The 21,710-nt window shown below is 42.7% G+C and overlaps 1 protein-coding gene across 1 annotated transcript in view; it reads left to right on the top strand.

Moving 5' to 3' along the window:
• atm (ATM serine/threonine kinase) overlaps positions 1-21,710 on the top strand; it is a 184,878-nt gene that overhangs the window by 149,842 nt on the left and 13,326 nt on the right. Inside the window, exons 56-62 of the mRNA XM_084308894.1 lie at positions 9,341-9,457; positions 12,259-12,408; positions 12,630-12,795; positions 14,390-14,476; positions 17,117-17,231; positions 20,170-20,233; positions 20,459-20,601. Of these exons, the coding sequence (XP_084165020.1) occupies positions 9,341-9,457; positions 12,259-12,408; positions 12,630-12,795; positions 14,390-14,476; positions 17,117-17,231; positions 20,170-20,233; positions 20,459-20,601 (842 nt within the window). The remainder of the gene's footprint in view (positions 1-9,340; positions 9,458-12,258; positions 12,409-12,629; positions 12,796-14,389; positions 14,477-17,116; positions 17,232-20,169; positions 20,234-20,458; positions 20,602-21,710) is intronic.

Here is a 21,710-nt window from a genome sequence, read left to right as displayed (position 1 = left end):
TTATAGTTTGCTTCATTAATTAAATGGTGTGAATTTAAGTGTTCTCTAGTGCCTTTTGTCCGCTTTAAGGTGGTGGTATAAGTTAAAGGTTGTGGTGTCGAAGTAAAAAAAATCCGTGCCCGCTATTGCGGGCACCTATCTGGGCTAAGCCCCGGATCTCCTACAATCCTAAATCCGCCCCTGGTCTACGATCACGCTGTCATAATGTGAGGGACATGTTTCTCTGTTCACACTTCATTTAACGAAGACAATGGCTTGTTAGAATTGTCCGTGTTCTAATCAAAACGAATGGAAGTGTATTGCTATGTGTAAGGTAAAGGCTAGCAGTACCATTGGATTCAATGAGGAATGCTATTAATGCTAACAAGTGGTTTATAAGTTGCTATAGTTAAAGGACAACTGTAGAAACATGTTCCCTTTAATGTAGAAAAGGATAATAAAATACAGATTTTAAATAGTCCAGTAGTAATATACAATGTACAGGTGATTGAACTGGGTATACAATATATAAATTAGAGCTGTAGTATTAAAATGTACAGTGATACAGGTAAGATGAGATAAGATATTCCTTTATTGATCCCCTTTGGGGAAATTTGTGCCGCATAGCAGCATGGGGCAGGTGAGGTACAAGTATGGGCAGGTAATAGTAGAATAGATAATAGTAGAAGACACATATATATATATATAGACAATAAAATAGTAAAAGTAAACAGTGCAAACAATATAATTAACTCTATAATATGAGCAAGTAAACAGTGTAATCACAGGTGCAGATGAGGGTCTGCTCGCATTCTAATCAAAACGAATGGATAAGCGTATTGCTATGTGTAAGGTAAAAGCTAAAAAGTGTACGGCTAGCAGTACCCATTGGATTCAATGAGGAATGCTATTGGTGCTAACAAGAGGTGAATAAGCTACTGTAGTTAAAGGACAAATGTACAAATACATTTCCCTTTAACACTTTCTCCGCCAATAACGTTGTACGACGTGTTTCAAGTTCATGCGAATTCTGCCATTCCATGGCGTACAACGTTATTGGTCTGTTTACATTTTTTTCTATTTTCCGAGTCTGAACATGAGCGCGGACCTTTCTGAGATGTGTTTGGCCACTAGGCTGCATTTCCTCTCAAATTCCACTAGGTGGCAGGATCCCCCTATGTTCTAACACTGTATCACAATCTGAAGGCTTATTTAGAATCTAGGACGCCCTCCCATAATCAATGAGTTTTTGCGAGTTGTTTGAGAGAGAGCGATAGAGAGAGAGATATTTACAGAGAGATTCATGAGACCAGAGTATATCAGTCCTATTTGTAGTAGTAGTATTAGTCATAGCTCAGGTAGTATTAGTAGCAGTATTAGTAGTAATTGTAAGTTATATCAGCTGTGCTTTATAAGTACATAGTCGTGCTAGTTAGTAGTACTTTGTGAGGAGTAGTGGTAGTCGTAGGTAGTCTAGTAGTAGTAGTAGTTGTAAGAGTAGTTGTATTATTTAGTAGTTATATTAGTTATTAGTTATTTAGGATGAGAAAGCGTAGTGTAGGGAAGAGGGTGGCGAGGAGGCCGACGGACGTTCGGTTTGTTCAAACCAAGTTGCCGTTCCGACCTGTGGAAGCTCCGACCACCGGGCCGGGCCATGGTGAGGCCGTCGCTGGGCCCAGCGACGTCTCTCACCCCCGTCGCGGTACGAGGAAGAGGAAGGAGACTGTCCGAGCTACGGAACACGTTTCCTCGGATAGCGATTCCAGTGAGCATGACCATGACTACAGTGGAACCGATTGGAAGCCACCAGCAGGTGAGATCGTTTGGCTATCATAAATGTAGTATCCCCCATAATGTGTGCGCGCAACATCTGTGTATTGAGATCATTCTTTACCTAACGCTAATGTATTGAGATCATTCTTTACCTAACGCTAATGTATTCATTGTATACTGTACTGTCCATGTGAATATGTATACGTTAGTTCGCCAACCAACGATATTATTATTATTATTATACTCATCTTCATCGGATGATGAACTGGGCCTTGGACCACGCTATCACGGTGCGTTTCAGCTCTCATTTTGACGCATGTATCTCTTGAACTGTGCTCATATTTATTTACATAGCGTGTCTAATGTATACAATATACATATACAGGTTCAGATCGATGAATTAGAATATTGTGGAAAAGTTTTTTTTTATTCAACTCAAAAAGCTAAACTCTTGTAGATTATAGATTCCCAGTCTAATTCAAGTTATTTTGTGTGTATCAGGTTGAACTAAGTGTGTATTTTTCTTTTGTATATGGAAATGTCTCTTTCTTCACTCAGTACTGTCTTTTTGGGTGCATTTTGCACAAATTATTTCATCAATACAGCTAAAATGTACATTTCCACGATATTCTAATTTATGAAAAATCACTAGGCCTTTGACTGAGCCATGCTTGCTATTGTGCCATGTGCCAACCAGGTGTTGGGCAGAGAGGGGGGGGGGTAACATCAAAGTGATTTCATGACCTTGATGTAAGCCAGGGCTAGATTACCCTGATTGATGTATAGGGCTAAACGACCCCCCCCCCCCCCTCTGACACACGTGTGTGTGTGTGTGTGTGTGGTCAAACGCTCATTACTGACCCACTTCCATCACCACCATGGTGTTCGGATATACAACCCTCGGAGCCGTCCTATCTCCCCGCTGTTACGCGTTTTACGCAAGACGAGGTAGAGACTGTTTTACGCACGCTCCCCAATAACAGTGCATCTGGCGTGGACGGTGTCTCATATGAACAGCTCAGAGCTACGCAGCCTGACATTTTAACATCCATATTTAACATCTGCTTGGTGAACAGGAGTGTCCCTGATTCATGGAAGGGCGCTCTCATCTATAGGATCCCCAAAAAAGGCAATATCCCCGACGATCCGTCAACCTGGAGAGACATTTCCCTTTTACCCACCATCTATAAAGTGTTCATGAAATGCGTTCTTGCCCGAATCCTCCCGTGGCTCGTGGATGAAAACATATTATCTCCCAAGCAAAAGGCCTACATCAATCGGCAAGGCATGAATGAACATGTGTTTTGTCTCAAAACGGGTATTGACGACTTTAAGCACGGGTCTAGTGAATACTTCGCTGTTTTTCTGGACTTCCGTGATGCGTTTGGAACTTTAGCACACAATGTTATGATTACAGCTCTTGAGGAAATACATCTGCCCCAGGTTTATATTGACATAGTCAAAAACGTGTATTGTGGTTCCTTTATTCAGGTTCTGAATCTGTGGTAAACGGCTCACAGACCCCATCCCTCTCCAAGTTGGTGTTAAGACTGGTTGTCCGTGGAGTGCTGTTAACTTTGTTATAGCAATAAACCAGTGGTTGAAGTGGCTCTGTACGTGTGCCCCCGCTAATGTAATTTCCCTTAACCCCGCACAGGGGTATGCAGACGATGTACAGGTTGCCTCATATCATGCGGCTGAAATAAACACCATGCTCTCCATAACCGACTCCTTTTTGGAGTGGTCTGGATTAGAGGTTAAGGATTCAAAATGTGCAGTGTTTTATGAAAGGCGGAGTGGGGGAAACCGTTGGTATCACTCAAGCACAGACACAATACCTGCATTCACAATTGGCAATAAACCCATTACAGTCTATTCACGTCATCAGACATACACATACCTGGGTCACAAGTTTAATGTGGCAGGTGAGTGGAAAGAACAGGTAGATGAAATCATCTCTGAATACACCAGCAGACTTGATTTAATTCATGCATCACCACTTCCACTCATCATGAAACTTGAGGCAATCAGAGTAATGGCATTGGCCAAAGTACAACACCTGTTCTCCAATGTACATATTCCACGAAAATCACTACATGATTTGACTAATAAAACCGTACACCTAGTGAGACAATGGACTGGCCTCAACACACATACAACACGCAACATTATATTTCACAGTAAACGTGAGGGTGGTCTGGGTGTTCCCAATCTAAACTGAATCTCTCCATCTGGTTTCCAGGCAGTCATACTCCTCACTGTATTCATCATGACAATAACCAAATAGCTGAAACCATGTCCCACATCTTAAATGGTTGCCATGTATACAGGGGCCTCTACATATGTAGGCATGACAGAATAGTAGATCTGATAGCGAAAGATATCTCTCTTATTTTTAGGTCCTCCATCATCACACTGTATAAGCATTCTACTGTGAAGCCAAGCATGTTCAACCTGTGCAATAATGATTCCATGTTCTCTAGTATTACAGCTAACACCCCTGATGTATTTGTGGTAAATGAACACCTTAGGGAGGTGTCCATTCTTGAGGTTGGCTGTACTTTTGATTACAGCTTAGAAGAAGCCTTCCTAACCAAAATGCTGAAATACCAACAGCTACAGCAGACCATCTCACAGCTAGGCTACAGATGTAAACTCCTAGTTTTTATCTTTGGCAGCCTAGGGCATGTGCAAAAGTTGGTTGTGAGGGGCCTACAAATAGCCGGTCTCCCCAAAAGGAAGGCCAAGCAGTTAGCCAGGTACTGCTCAGTATCAGCAATTATAGGAAGCCGCTCAATTTGGAGGAGGCGCTGTTACCTTTACCCTTGATTCTGCCGCCCATGCACCTTGTACCTGACTGTTCTTCATGATTTTCTGATTGCACTCGCATTGTTTATGTCCTTTGTATGAGGCTTCCTTGTACTTCTGTTTATGTGGACATAAATAAACATTTCAAATGCGTGTGTGTGTCACATACATGAACAGCTAAACATTCTAATTTATTGAATGTGTGTCTCTCCACACACACTAATTCAGGTCATGAAATCACTTTGATGTTACCCCCACCTGCATGGCTCAGATGCCTAGTGGTTTTTAAACATTCTAATTTATTGGAGTTAATTTAAATATGTATTTATCACTAGACTCTCTCTCTCCCTATCTGTTTCTCTGTATATATATATATATATTTTTTTTTTATATACACCGTGTGAAATGTGAAATGCAATTATCTGTGTATTTGGAAGACACAGCTGATCATGAAATTATGTATTCTAGGTTCAGATACCGATTCAGTATCTGGTGGAGAGGGTGCTGCAGGCACCCCGACATTTTTAGGTGAGGACTAATAATATATAGCCATACTACATTCATGTGTGTGTTTACTGTATGTGTAGATATTTGTGTAAATTGTGCGGATGTGACAATAAAACTGACTGAATTGGATATCCCAGATTCTGGAGCAGAGAGTGATGCCCCGCTGGTGCAAGCAGGCAGCAGGAGCGTGTCACCTACTCCTACAGGTGAGTGTCTACATAATAATACATAATGCTATATATATATCATGTAAATAAAAGGACAATACATCTAATATAATGTATATATGTGTTACCTTCCTGTGATTCCAGAACCAGAGGGGAGTCAGGGGACAGATGTTCCAGAACCGGATGAAGGGACAACACACCCATCTAAGAGGGGTAAGTTGGCCTCACTCTGCACACCACATCCAGCTCTGACCCCCACACCACATCCAGCTCTGACCCCCACACCATGTCCAGCTCTGACCTCTGACCCCCACACCACGTCCAGCTCTGACCTCTGAACCCCACACACACTCACTCATTCACTCACACACAGTTTGTAACTACGTGTTATATGAATGTTTGTCTACAGTAGGGGTGTTATGATAATTGTATATTTGTATAATTGACAGGTCGCGGGGTGCGACGAGGAGCAGGTCGGTGGCGCGCCGGTTGAGCCAGGATGCCTGGTCTCGTGAGGGCTGGGTGCCTCATAGAATGCCCTTCACAGACCAACCAGGACCGCTCCAGGACGCCGAGGCACTGGAGTCTGCCCGGCCTGCAGACTTCCTAAATTTTTTCCTAACTGATGACTTCCTCAGCATGATTGTTGCCCAGACCAACCTATACGCTGATCAGTCCATTGCCCTGCTGGATCCCACACTAACTAGCAGCAGGGCACTGGCTTGGAAGCCCCTCTCACTGAAGGAGTTCAAGCAGTTCCTTGGCCTCTTATTTTTATTTTTTTTTAAACTTTGGCCATTCCGCTGGCTCTTCTAGCGTTTATCGCTTTTTCTCTGGTCAAGTGTGACCGACAGAAACAGGTTGAATGGGGGTGTAGATGGGGGGAAGACACTCTGAGAAAGTTACGGCTTTGTCCGGGAATCGAACTTGCTACCCCAGATCCGTGACGAGCACGGTTGTCCCCGGCGCCGAAATAGCGCTCGAGGTACGCGGTGAGCTACTGGAGCTCCCCGGCCTCTTATTTTTAACCGGTGTAAATCCGAAGCCTGTCTTGGATATGTTTTGGTCCACAGACGAATTAATTTGCACACCGTTTTTCTCCGCCACCATGCCAAGGAACCGCTTTGAGATAATATGGCGCTTCCTCCACTTCTCGGACAATACAGCCATAGATGTGGGAGACAAACTGTGCAAGGTACGCCCTGTAGTTGACCATGTGCTGTCGCGGTGTAAGGAGCTTTACCAGCCCAGCCGTGACATCTCCATCGATGAGGGGATGCTGGCATGGCGAGGACGCCTGGCATTCAGGGTCTACAACCCAAACAAGCCAACCAGATATGGCATAAAGTCATATTTCCTGTGCGAATCACACACAGGATATTGCTTCGCGTTTCAGCCGTATTGTGGGGAGGGGGGGCACCTGGGGGACACAGTCGTCGGTCTGCTTGGACGTTTGGCCGGATTGGGCTATAGACTCTACATGGATAATTTATATAACTCTGTGACCCTGTCCGACAGGCTCCGACAGTTGAGGACCGACATCTGTGGTACCCTCAGGAAGCACCGGGTGGAGCCAGACATCATCAAAAACCTGACCATTGCTGACATAAGTGTGGGTCAGACCATTGCCGTGACCAACCAGCAGGTCATGATCGTGGCATGGCGGGACAAGAGGATCGTGAAGATGATCACCAGCTTCCATGAGGACACAATGGAAGTGGCACACGTTTGGCAGAAAGGTCAGGCAGTGAGGATGGAGATGCTAAAGCCGAGATGTATTATAGATTATAATAAATGCATGAATGGAGTGGATAAAATGGATCAAAACCTCTCGTACTATCCGTGTACACGCAAGACTGGAAAGTGGACCAAAAAGTTTGTGATGTATCTGATCCAAATATGTTTATTCAACTCGTTTGTCTTGTACAGAGCCAGGCACCCCAGAGGGCAGTATAAGAACCTCCTCCAGTACACCATGGCTGTGGGACGGACCTATACAGGGGCTAAGGAGTTAAGTCCTGCGGTGGCAGTGGGTGAGGTGGTGGCAGGGGGTGAGGAGGAGGGAGGTGGGGGTGAGGAGGAGGCAGGGGCTGAGCAGGTGGGGCGTGGCAGGCAGCACGACCCTAGGGCCCCAACGGGGGACCCGCAGAGCAGATTAGTGGGTGACTTTGGGGCACATGGTATGATGGCCTACGCAGCCACCACGAAGAAAAAGCTACCGTGTAGGGTATGTCGGGTCTGCAGTAGGCGTGGCTTCAGGAGTGAGACAAGATACTATTGCACATCGTGCAATGTCCCCCTGCGTCGTGAGAAATGCTTCGCTCTGTACCACACAAAGAAGGATTATTCTAAATAGTTTCTTTATTAGTTGTCATACAGAAGTACAGAATACTTCTAAATAATCCGTCATACAGAAGTACAGAATACTTCTAAATAATCCATCATTGTGTGATACAGAGAGAAACATGTGGGTGCGTACTTCACCATACCATGTGTACCACTCCGGTAGATAGTATAGCTAGCTGAGTGAGTATAGTATAGCATAGCATAGTATAGCATAGTGGGTAGTTGTACTGTTTTCTGTACAAGACAAATGCGTTGCACAGATATATTTGGGCCACTGTTGTAAATATTGCATAGGCATGTTTGGACCACTTGCAGATGAGACGTGATCATTTCCACAGACGAAACAATTTACACACCGTTTTTCTCCGCCACCATGCCAAGGAACCGTTTTGAGATCATCTGGCGCTTCATCCATTCTCAGACAATGCAGCCATCGATGCGAGAGACAAACTGTATAAGATATGCCCTGTAGTTGATCATGTTACGTGCCTGTACTGTGAATGTTACCAGCATACTTCTAATGCACAGAAACAATGGTTGGTTCTGATGACAGTCACCCAGTGTATACTTTTATAAAGTATTGTGTTGGTAAATTACCATAATTTTATACTGTACTGTGAATGTTACCAGCATACTTTTCTAATGCACAGAAACAATGGTTGGTTCTGATGACAGTCACCCAGTTTATTGTACATCTTCTGAAGTAAAAATGTTTTTCACTTCATCAAAGTTTCAAGTTTTCTGCATTATAAAGTATTCTGTATTTTATAATAATGTTTTCTGGACCTACACCAGTAGTTATAACTTACTTGTTCGTTAGCGCCAGGCCCCATGGTGGTTGATAATATATCAATTAGTTTCACCTGGAAATACTACTACCTGATCAATACAAGATATTATTACTTTATGAATGTTTTTATATCATGTATGGACAAATCCATTATTGGAAAACAGGTAGGTACAGAGCAAACGCTGTCTACAACACAGGAGCAGACTATACACAGTACAGGAATGAGAAACAGTCTAAATGGGTTTTAACATTTTAGTTTATTTCATGCACATATGATCTGTAATACCTGATCGGTACAATATCTACTAACCTGATCAATACAAGATATTCCTACCTGATCGATATAATAGTCTTACTGCATTTCAAGTTTGTTTATTTGTAATAGTAAAATACAGACTCATAATGAAATGTTTTCCCTGTGATTTAAGAAATTACCAGTCTAAATTGGTTTATAACACGTTCTGTAACTTCGCGCACCCCCCCCCCCCCCCCCCCATGTTGGTTTTGATAAAGGAAGTCTTGTCTTGTCTTGTCTTGTCATGCCGTGGACATAATGTTTCAGGCAGCAAAGACCATGAATTGCGCAGCGTGCAGAAAACACCTCATAACTTTTTTTCTAGGAAATCCGCTTGGATTTTCCCCAGTGTTTACCTTTTTTAACTTGGAATTGTGAACGAACGAAGGCATGCAGAAACAAACAGTTTTTTTCATAGTGTACATCAACTCGTCTTTGTCAAATGAGCCAAACCATTTCCTCATAGTTATAATATAAAATATAGAAATAGCTCCGCAAAGATCATGAGATATCGCCAAAATCGTCCAAAGCGGCTGGCGGGAGAGAGACTCAAGGTGATTTCCGGCTGGCAGTTAATGTGTTAATGTAGCAAATAAATGAAAATACATTTTGTCTAGGTGTCCCTTTTTAAAGTTCAAAGACTACCTTGGTGACCTTTGCCCTCATGTTCTTCAGGGCAAGGACGACCTGCGACAGGATGCCGTCATGCAGCAGGTCTTCGGCATGTGCTCCAATCTTCTGCAGTGCAACACAGAGACACGCAAGAGGAAACTGAACATCAGACGATACAAGGTTCCGCTCTGCACCTATTCAGCCATCTCGTCAGCTCATTAAGTTGATGAACAATGGGGTGGGGGGGACTTATACATGTCGTTGCCTTGTTCTGGTTTTAAAAAGGTGACATCAAAGCAAAGTGGTTAACCACTTGGACTCATTTACTTACAAGAGATCTCTATTTCGGTGTTTGAGCTTGGTTGTCGATCGTTATCAGCCTCTGTCCGTGCCATCTCTGCCGTCTTTCTGCTCCTGTGTCGAGAAAATAACTGGCCTAATGAGCGATCTCCATCTTTTTCTGTAACTTATCTTTTAACCCTTTGGTGGCCGTTCACGAGAATTCTTGTTTCTGTGGCCCAGCGGTTGAGTGCCAGAAACAAAGATTCTATTTTATTTAAGATTTTTTTTTTTTTTCAATATTAATATCCTATTCCATGTCACAGAGCTGTATTTTGTATGGAAAAGGCATATTGGGACTCCGAAGGTGCAGTACCGGCCAGATCCTGGTAGTGAGTCTGTCTCGAGAATGCAGTAACCCCTGTTGCAGACCTGGTGTCACACTGTTCACGCTCCGGGCGGACTTTTCTGTTCGCATGGAATACTTTTTGGGACGCCGGATTCATTATGCTGTATAAGGTTATGGCGTGTGCCAAATGGACTTATGATCTACCAGATGGCGATCAAATAATTGGAAAATTATTTTTGGATTCCAACCGGCCAAAAGTAAGAGCAATTTGACGTCAATTTCAGCTTGATCGTGCAAGGATTTCATAGCCATACCCCAGATGACGTGTATGTTGTGGTAATAACTAATGCCGTTATTGGCAATCAATTAATCACAAACGACCCCCCCCCCCTTTTCACGCATTCATGATGGAACATAATACCGATCATATGCATTTGGATTTTTAACTGTAGCGTGTGTAGGGACGAAACGCCAATGGATTTAATGTTATTAGCGTTGCGCCTTATAAATAGCCTCACAGGAATTATCCCAGATCATTCCGATATAACACTCATATTCACCACGGTATAAAACGGGAACGTATCGATGGAAAATGTATGGCATATTGAACGGAAGGTTCATACTGTCAATTGACAATGGGTCTCATTCCCGAACGAAGTTACGACAAAATATTTCGTCTTAGCCAGATTTCGGCCCATTTAAGACATATTAGGGCTGGGAGTGGGAGTCCCCAAACTTTCCTGAGATCTTATTTGATTGTGGCTGAGAGCAGATTTAAGAGTGCTTACGAAACCTAGCCGCATTTCTCGGAGACGCTCTCTGATTGGCACTGACTGACGCTAGGTTTCGTAATCACGCGGCTCGCAAAGCACTTCCGCCATTCCATTTCACACAGCTGCGTCACCAGTTGCCTTATAAGGAGCTATGGAGGCGTTGTTTTGTATGCAAATGAGCTGAACGGGGAACGCGCTTTAGAGTTTAAGACAGAATGCCATTCTCCAAGCAGATATCAGATAATATAATTTGTGCGACCTTTTCAGCCACTTAAGACATATTACCAGCACGTTCAGGACTCAGAGTGTACTTGTCATAGATTATGTCTGAGTGGTTCCAAGATAAGTCTTCCAGAATATATCTTTGAAAAAATTTCGGGAATGAGACCCAATGATATTGGATCCATAGCTATAATATAAAATATAGGTTTAGCTCTACAAACAACGTGACGCACAGTGAACGTTTGTAATGGAAAGCTGGCCTGACAACAGCGGGCCCGTCTAATGGCCGGCACGCAATGTGGGGGAAGTTATCTTTTAACTCAGAGAAAAGGCTCACACCCTTATTAAAAGTTGTGACGTCAGCCGGCCCTGTCGCCTGGCAACTATAACATATCTCTGGTCACCTAGCAGCCGGCTGCTATTCAGGCAGCCCTCCCCATAACCCCCCAAGTCATAGCTAACTTTAAATGAAACATTTTAGAAGAGGCCATGAATAAAGGTATTTACATCCGTACTTATCCTGTTATAATCATAACGAAAACCAGTCAAATCTTTCATCTCTTGTGAAACCTTTATTTATTCTCAAAATTAATATTCAAGTTTTTTCGAGAATATTACAAGTTCAACAATTCAAGTACATATAAGGAAAAAAACATTTGCATAAATAGGACAAAACACAGGTGGAAAGAAAGAAAAAAACGAGAGATCAAATTCAATTTAAAACAGTTACATACTGAGGTAGGGAGGTTTGTGATCGTGTTTTTAAATTGTCCATAAGATAGTAGAGTATTGATTTTTAGTGTGACTTGAAGGTCATTCCAGGATGTTGATGCATCAAATCAAAAGACAGACATACCAAGTTCAGACTGAACTCAGATAAGGTCCACAATTACAATCAAGCATCATTGTGATATATTGTGAAAATATAATTGTCCTTCAATGGTCTTAATGATAAACGGATAGCTATGTCTACTTTGTCTTCCTGATAGAGAATACAAACCCACCTTATCATACAGCATGCAATGATGAGTGCTGTAACTATCACCAGTTATGAATCTAAGAGCAGAATGACAGACGGTGTCTAGGGGTAAAAGAGTGGACAAGGCAGCGTTTCGATAAATGACATCACCGTAATCCAAAACTGACATAAAGACTGCTTCAACAAGCCTCTCTCTCTCTCTCTCTCTCTCTCTCTCTCTCTCTCTCTCTCTCTCTCTCTCTCTCTCTCTCTCTCTCTCTCTCTCTCTCTCTCTCTCTCTCTCTCTCGCTCTCGCTCTCGCTCTCGCTCTCGCTCTCTCTCTCTCTGGTCATCTCTTTTAGCTTGTAATCCATCTTCCTCCCTCTGACCCGCACCCCAGGTGGTCCCCTTCTCCCAGTGCAGTGGTGTGCTAGAGTGGTGTTCTGGCACGGTGCCCATCGGAGACTTCCTGGTCGACCCCGAGCAAGGAGCCCACATGCGCTTCCAACCCCAAGGCTGGAGCAACCTGGCCTGCCGCAAGAAGATGATGGTGCGTGTGGTTCCCTGTAGACGTCGTTTTCCACATAACCTTGAACCTTCATGTCAGATCTGCATAATTAAAGGACCATACCAGTTTAATTTGGACTTCTGACCTTTATTGGAGCTACGTGTTGACTTGGAATTAACCTGGGTAAATAATAAAAAGTGAATAATAATAAATTAAACTGGCACTACCTGTATAATTTGAATGCTTTCTTTTCCTCTCTGTAGGAAGCTCACAAACAGGGGTTTGATGAGAAGATGAAGACCTACAGCGAGGTGTGTAAGAACTTCAGGCCCGTCTTCAGGTATTTCTGCATGGAACGCTTCCTCGACCCTGCGGTGTGGATGGAGAAACGGCTGGCCTACACCCGCAGTGTGGCTACGTCATCCATAGGTAATAATCCTCCTTTTAATACCTACCTTTACTACTACTACTGCTACTAATACTAATACTACTACTACTGTTAGTACTACTGCTGCTGCTACTACTGCTACTAATACTACTGCTACTACTGTTACTAGTACTATTGCTGCTGTTACTACTGCTACTACTACTATTGTTACTAGTACTACTGCTACTAATACTACTACTGGTACTAGTACTACTGCTGCTACTACTACTACTACTAGTACTAGTACTACTTCTACTAATACTAGTACTACTGCTGCTGCTGCTACTACTAATACTATTGTTACTAGTACTACTGCTACTAATACTACTACTACTACTACTACTACTACATTGCCAACACTCTAATAAATTACATGCCAGCAAGAATGCTGCGATCATTAGCTGATGGGCTATTAGAGGCTCACAGGAACAGTCAAAAGAAGATCGGTGATGCAGCCTTTGTCAACTATGCCTGCCAAAACTATGGAACAAATTGCCCAAAAACATCAGTGACACATGAGATTACTACTACATTACTACTCTGCCATGTGGTTATAGAAACACCTGTTACATTACTACTACCCTGCCATGTGGTTATAGAAACACCTGTTACATTACTACTACCCTGCCATGTGGTTATAGAAACACCTGTTACATTACTACTACATTACTACTACCCTGCCATGTGGTTATAGAAACACCTGTTACATTACTATTACCCTGCCATGTGGTTATAGAAACACCTGTTACATTACTACTACCCTGCCATGTGGTTATAGAAACACCTGTTACATTACTATTACCCTGCCATGTGGTTATAGAAACACCTGTTACATTACTACTACATTACTACTACCCTGCCATGTGGTTATAGAAACACCTGTTACATTACTACTACATTACTACTACCCTGCCATGTGGTTATAGAAACACCTGTTACATTACTATTACCCTGCCATGTGGTTATAGAAACACCTGTTACATTACTATTACCCTGCCATGTGGTTATAGAAACACCTGTTACATTACTACTACCCTGCCATGTGGTTATAGAAACACCTGTTACATTACTACTACCCTGCCATGTGGTTATAGAAACACCTGTTACATTACTACTACCCTGCCATGTGGTTATAGAAACACCTGTTACATTACTACTACCCTGCCATGTGGTTATAGAAACACCTGTTACATTACTACTACCCTGCCATGTGGTTATAGAAACACCTGTTACATTACTACTACCCTGCCATGTGGTTATAGAAACACCTGTTACATTACTACTACATTACTACTACCCTGCCATGTGGTTATAGAAACACCTGACTCACTCTCACAATGCTGTGACACCTGGCTGTGCACACAACAGTTATGTTGGATTATCAATTAGCACACTGTTAAATAAACTATTTATTTTCCTTTATTACATTTTTTAACCTTTATTTACCTAGGGTTGGTTCGCCGAGCACAGCGTTTAATAACTTTTCTCCCAAACTTTAGAACACATCTCATTGTGTAAATGTTGTCTCTTACGACTTTTATCCATTTTGTGAATTCAAGAAGTAATTCCATCACGCCTTCTGCTTCCTGTCCTCAGTTGGATACATCGTCGGTCTGGGCGACCGGCACATCCAGAACATTCTGATTGATGAGCATACCGCAGAGCTGGTGCACATCGACTTAGGTGAGACCACACCCAGTTGTGTGGACAGCAGATGGAATGAAACTAGTCGTAACTACATGGGTGTTCAGTTTGTATCCTCACAAAACAGAAACCCAACACAAGATCTGGCCTTTTAACTCAGGTCAGGAGAGATTAGGGGGATTATAATTGGACATGAAGTTAAAGTGCAGCTATTTGGGCTTCAGGGTTGGAATCAGATTTTAGTCTGCTACCTCTTGGCTGGAGATTTCCACGCTGGGGTGGTGCAAAATGGGGTCCACAAGAGCACTGACTGTGAGTGTTTGTAATATCATTATGTTAAATTCACTTTTACTCTTACTTATATTATTCAGTATTCAGATTCAAATTCGTCATTGCCTATATTTATTGTAACTAAGGCTGTCAATCGATTAAAATATTTAATCTGATTAATCGCATGATTGTCCATAGTTAACTCGCGATTAATAGCAAATTAATCGCATATTTTTTATCTGTTCTAAATCTACCTTAAACTGATATTTTTCAAGTTTTAATACTCTTATCAACACAACAAATGCTTGCTTTATGCAAAAAATGCATGTTTATTTATTGCCACAATGAGAAATACTGTCCAGAATCTTCAAGTAACTAAGATGTGCAAACTGCATTATAAAAAAAGGCCCAAAAAAAATAGCAGATGGGCATACCAATTTACTAACTTTAACATTACCTAGTAATGTGTGTTGAACTTTACACTTGAACTATTCATCCCCATTTTTTTTGTTTAAGCAGCCATTTAACACAAAAGGATGACATTGCAAATTTACATAAAATTCAAAACAAACAAAATAACTTAACACTTTGATCGCCGGGGTTCAAATTCATAATTTACCATCTCTCGCCAGCCCTATTTAACATGGAGAAGTTCCCCTTCTTTGCAGGGCTATAACTTTTAAAATTGTATTGCTAAATTGACATTACTATGGCCCATTCAACGTCTTATATCTATTGTTCGGGGTGTAGCAACGTTATACTTTTTCATTCACATATTCATACTAAAATACGGTCTAAAGTATAAGTATGTTTTTATCGTTTTCTGCAGCTTTCTCCAGAACTTGATTTATAGCCCTAAATGCATTATATTGATGATCAAATACAGTTTGGTAGGAATCTGTGCGAGATAAAAAAATTCAAATAGACGTACTTCTAGAAGTTACTACGTATGATCTGATGATGACCGGATGGGGGGGGGGGGGTCGTTTATAATTCCGTGGGCAACGTTATATCATTCATCTAGTGTGGGTGATATGATCATTAGAGCAGTTAGTATAGAAGACATTACAAAATAACGCTGAAACTCACCGTAGCTTCCTCTCGCCGTTGGGAGATGAGCGTGGAACAGAATTTTTTCTATTATGGGATGTCGAAATATCCGATCCATTTCCAGGTTGTATAATAGTATATACGTCCAAATCATGTTGTTTATCGAGTTATTGGTAACGGATCACTATCCGTCGTGATCAGCTCGAGTCCTGGGACTATTACCGAGTGATCGGACCAAATTGAAATGAGCACCAGCTTCCACTTCCTGTTTCTTCCCTGGGCGATCCGCCGATCGGCCACCAGATGGCGCTCTTGAACCGTTAGAGAGTTGATATGGGCTCACCAGTACATCTCATGTCTCCGGGGGAGAAATATGATATCATTGACATTGACATTACTATGGCCCATTCAACATCAATTATCTATCGTTCAGGATGTAGGAACGTTTTACTTTTTCATTCACACATTCATACAAAAATACGGTCTAGACGTATAAATATGTTTTTATCGTTTTCTGCAGTATTTCATAGAACGTGAGTTATAGCCATAAATTCATATTTTAGATCATCAAATGCAGTTTGATACCGATTGACGCCAGATAAAAAATTTCAACTGTACATGATCCTAGACATTATGACTTATCATCTGATGTTGACCGGAGGGGGGGGGGGGTCGTTTATAATTCCGTGGCCCACGTTAAAGCATTTATGTAGTATGGGTGATATATAGATCAGAGCAGTTTGTATCGAAAATGGTAAACAAAAACGCTGAAACTCACCCCAGTCTCCTCTTACGCGTGGAGCAAAAAGATCGCTATTATGGGATGTTGATCTATGCGATACATTTCCAGGCTGTATAATACTATATACGTCCAAATAATGTTGTTTATTGAGTTATGGCAACGGATCAATATCCAGTGTGTCAAGATGGAGTCCCGCGAGCGATAGCGAGTGGCCGGACGGAATAGGGGAAACACCAAGCACTTCCGGCCACTTCCGGTTTTGGCAACTCACCGATCGGCCACCAGGTGGCGGTATTGAAGCATTGGAGAGTTGAGCGGAGATCTACAGCACCAGTCAAGACTCCGTCAGTGAAATGTGAATACCATGACAGAAATTTGAAATATTGATCTCAAAGACGCTGTAAAACGTCATTGGCAGATTACGCATGGCGAGGAATGACGTGGTAACACGTCATTGGCGAGAAAAGGGTTAAAATATTTTTGCGTTAATAACGTGTTAATTTTGACAGCCTTAATTGTAACGTATAATATAACTGATAGGACATAAAGACTCATCTGCACCTTTGTTTACACTGTTTATTAGTGAAGTGCCGCTGTTGTGTTTGTCCTGTCTGCAGGTGTAGCCTTCGAGCAGGGTAAGATTCTTCCCACGCCTGAGACGGTCCCCTTCAGACTGTCCAGAGACGTGGTGGACGGTATGGGCGTCACCGGGGTGGAGGGTGTCTTCAGAAGGTAAAAGACATGTCCAACCCATACAGTGAACATAGTCTGATGGGGTCGTTCTCTCAGAGGGATCTGTGTATGGATGGATGTCCCCTGTCGTGGATGTCGGAGGCAATAATTCGCTGGGCAATAGTGTATTAGGTTAAAACAGGAGTTGGCTTGAGAGGACCCAACCAGAAGACCCTGGCCTGGGGACCCCGGAATGAATTCCCAGATTCATCGTGTACGTCGATATTTATACACATGATGGAAGGGGTGGGGCCAGGTAACCTGGCTGGAGGGAGGGGGTGAGGATAGGAGGATGAGACGGGGGCTTTGGGGTTTGTGGGGGTGAGAGACAAAGGTGGGGGATGGTGAAGGGGGGTGAGACACAAAGGAAGGTAGGATAGGGGTGGGAAAGGTATTCAAGTAAACACAATTCAATTAGGAGTGGGGGGGGGGTTTCTACCAGGGCAAAAAAAAGAAGGATGGGACACACTACTAATATGTTCACGTTTGTCCGCCATGCTAGCCATGTACCGTAAACTGGTGGTTCTCTACGTGGGGTCCAGAGACCCTCCAGGGGTCCTTGAGGCAGTTCCAAACGGTCTCCATGAATAATACATTTAGAATTTAATCATTTAAAGGTTCTGTAAGTGGTATTCAAATAAAGTAAAAATAAGTGTCAAATATCTCACCATTCCAACAGCCATCACTGATATGGTGTGTTTGGTCAGTAACATGGGTCTCCCAGTCCCTCCGCTCTGCAGTAAACAGAAAGTACATGTTCTGGTACTGTATCCCTTCCCACTTTATCCAATCAGGAGAGAGAACCCTAGATATCTTTACTTATTTCACGAAATCTTGCCAAATTTGCTTAATGCACTGGTAGATCATTTTACTTGTTTCAAGCACATATTTGCTTAAAGGGGACATGCATTGCTATTCCTAGCACTATTTGGGCAACTTTACACAATTCCTGTTGAGGCTATTGAACACATCTGTAAGCTTTTATTAAAAAAAAAATGCATTGTTTTATATTTCTAATCAAGTACTCAAAAGCCACATTTTACTCACTTTGGATTTCAGGCTGTGTTGGCCTGGCTCCGCCCATAAGCACTTTGAGTGACAGTCATCCAATGTCAATGTCCAATCCAATATATACCCCTGTGATTATTATTGTACGGATCGGAATACGGGCATGCGCGTGGGAGCATGCGCAAAGATATTACAGTGATATGCTGGTGCTCGACTGCGAGGGAGGGAGAGAGAGAGAGGGACACACGGAGGCACGGAGCACTGTGTAAACAAACGCTGCGTGTGTGAGAGAAGACTGGTCCCCCTCTCTCTCGTTTGAGGAAGTGTCGGGTTACACTATCTGCCTCGCTCTGTTTGAGGAAGTGAAGATTTTCCACTCGCTCTGCTGTCAACCATAGAGGGGGCGTTCGTTATGCAAATCACGTCAGCAAAACTGTCAAATTGGAACAGCTTAGTTGAGTGAGGGAGGATCTCGTGAACTTGAGACTACCAGCTGATGAGTCAATATGGTAATTAGAGACACAGACCCATTGATACTAACCCCTATTACTATAAAACCATGCTAAACACAGAAAAAAGTAATGCATTATAATGCATGTCCCCTTTAAAAAGAATTCTTTATATGTTATCTTGTTTTTGTCAGAATTCTCTTTTTTTTGCAGTGTGGAGTTATATATCCTGATTGGATAAAGTGGGAATGGGATACCAGACAATTTATTTTGTGTTTACTGCAGAGTGGAGGGACTGAGAGACCCATGTTACTGACCAGACAATCTATATCAGTGATGGCTGTTGGTATGTAGAGCCATTTAACATGTAGACCACTTATTTTAACAAACGAACAATTATTTTTTAATTTCACTATTATTTGATTGACTAGATGTTTGCCCAAACATCTGTATAACTGTATAAGAATGAATATTCTGATGACAGGGTTCTCTCTCCCCCTGCTATCTCTTCACCTACAGCTATGGAACTTTAAATCACATGGAACAACTTAAAATCTTTTGCGGTCCTTGAGACTAGATTTTATCAAACTGGGATCCACTACGTAATGCAGCTTGAGGGTCCTTGAAATGAGAATGCTTGGGAATCAGTGATGGAAACACTCCAAGCGTACTGTGTTAAAGTTACACTTACAGCCGTGCTGGTTTGGCCAAGTGACATCCAGCCATTTTACTGTACGTTTGACCAGAGACACCATAGAGCCACATTATACTTTGTCAGGGTGGTACCATGGTCTTTCCATAGAGCCACATTATACTTTGTCAGGGTGGTACCATGGTCTCTCCATAGAGCCACATTATACTTTGTCAGGGTGGTACCATGGTCTTTCCATAGAGCCACATTATACTTTGTCAAGGTGGTGTCATGGTCTTTCCATAGAGCCACATTATACTGTACTTTGTCAGGGTGGTGTCATGGTCTCTCCATAGAGCCACATTTTACTTTGTCAGGGTGGTGTCATGGTCTCTCCATAGAGCCACATTTTACTTTGTCAGGGTGGTGTCATGGTCTCTCCATAGAGCCACATTATACTTTGTCAGGGTGGTGTCATGGTCTCTCCATAGAGCCACATTATACTTTGTCAGGGTGGTGTCATGGTCTCTCCATAGAGCCACATTATACTTTGTCAGGGTGGTGGTGCCATTGTCTCTCCATAGAGCCACATTACTTACTCAGAGAGTATTGCTTGGATTGAGCACAGCATGTTTACGATCAGGAAACCCGTCTATTAGGAAAATGTGTGACCTTTTGACCATTGTCATTATCTTCAATGGTGTTCTTTGTTGGAATAATGTATTTTTTAGGCCCTAGTACGTTCCCTCACCTGGACAATCTGTGATATTTCTGGGAAAGCACTTTCTGTCTGTATCTCTAGCGTGAGGGAGAGGAACGAGCTGACCTGTCGCCGGGTGTCTTTGTACAGATGCTGTGAGAAGACCATGGAGGTGATCAGGAGCTCTCAGGAGGCTCTGCTGACTATCGTGGAGGTACGGTGTGAACGTGGGAGCTAGTACAGTACAAACAGGTGGCAACACCTATCATTCTCTTATTTCAAATGTATGTACACAACATGTCAACATTGCCTGCTACCCTCGCTACAGCAGGGCAGCCAGGTGCAGAGGTATTTCTATCTGAAATAGAGCAATAGGGGACATATTTTAACTTTGACACGTGGTTGCTTTTCCGATCACCGTGTTCCTCACGGTGTGCAGGTGCTGCTGTACGACCCTCTGTTCGACTGGACCATGAGCCCTCTGAAGGCCTTCCACCTGCAGCAGCAGCACGACGAGCAGCAGGAGCTCAACGCCACGCTCAACGCTACCCTGCCGGACCTGGACAACCACCGCAGAGCCCGGTACCTGCTTACACATTCACCTCACGTCTTTAGCCAACTAGGGACACTGCCGGCCCCATGCTTCCCTTTGTCCGCCTCCCCGCGTGTGCGTGACCGTGTATCTCAAGTTTCTCAAGTTTCAAGTTTCTTTAATAGTTGTCATACAGAAGTACAGAATACTTTTGTACAAAATGCTTCTTACTGTTGCGCTCCAGAGACTGTGCAAGACAAGATAAGTATGAAATAAAAACATAGTAAAATTAGAAGTAAAAAAAGAGGTCACAGTGTTCAGTTTAGACATATGTACAATGTTCGATGCAGAATAGACGTAGTTACCATACAATATACAATACTGTGCAGTGTACTAATATACAATACTATATAGTGCAAGGCAGAAATGGAGAAATGGGACGAGGTGCAATTTAGGTACAATTCACAGTAGGTGTACGAGTTGTAGTGCAAATCCTTTATCAATAAATATAAAGTGTAAGTGTGTTTGTGTGATCTAAAGTGTGGAGAGTGGGTGCTGCAGTGTGTTGTTTGTTTGAGTGAGTGTGTGCGTGTGGGTGTGTGTGCTGTGTGCATTTGATGGTTGTTGCATAGTGATTATTGTTCGTTTAGCAGCCTGATGGCCTGGGGATAGAAGCTTCTTCTGAGTCTTTCTGTGCTCGCCTTAAGACTCCGGTATCGCTTGCCTAGACAGGGTTATTAACCACCTGCCCGTGTGCGCGTGACCAGGTATCTAGACAGGGTTACCCTTAGAAGTCAACAGGGCTTATTGCTCCCGTGGGCGGAGAACAAAAGAATTAGAATCTCTCACAAATGCTCAGGAAGTCCCGTTTTTCAAAAATCGTGAAAATAGAACAAAGACAATTTCGAGTGCATATAGTGTAATCTATATGTATCCTTACTTGCTAAACATAATACGACTTGTAAATATGTTTAATTCTTGCTAAATTGTATAGTTCTAAATATCCCTGTATTCCCCCGAAACTACAACGCGTCACGAACATGCACGCGCACACACACAAACAGCGCATAGGTGTTAATCACTGCGGTCCGTTGTTGACGAGTTCGAATCCCATCAAAAAAAAAATGTTAACGTGATTTTTTTTTTACACGTGTATTCT

This window comes from Notolepis coatsorum, assembly GCF_963971535.1.
Source record: "Notolepis coatsorum genome assembly, chromosome: 1".
Lineage (NCBI taxonomy): Eukaryota > Metazoa > Chordata > Actinopteri > Aulopiformes > Paralepididae > Notolepis > Notolepis coatsorum.
The sequence above is the reverse complement of the archived record's forward strand: the minus strand, read 5'-3'. Positions and strand labels throughout refer to the sequence as shown.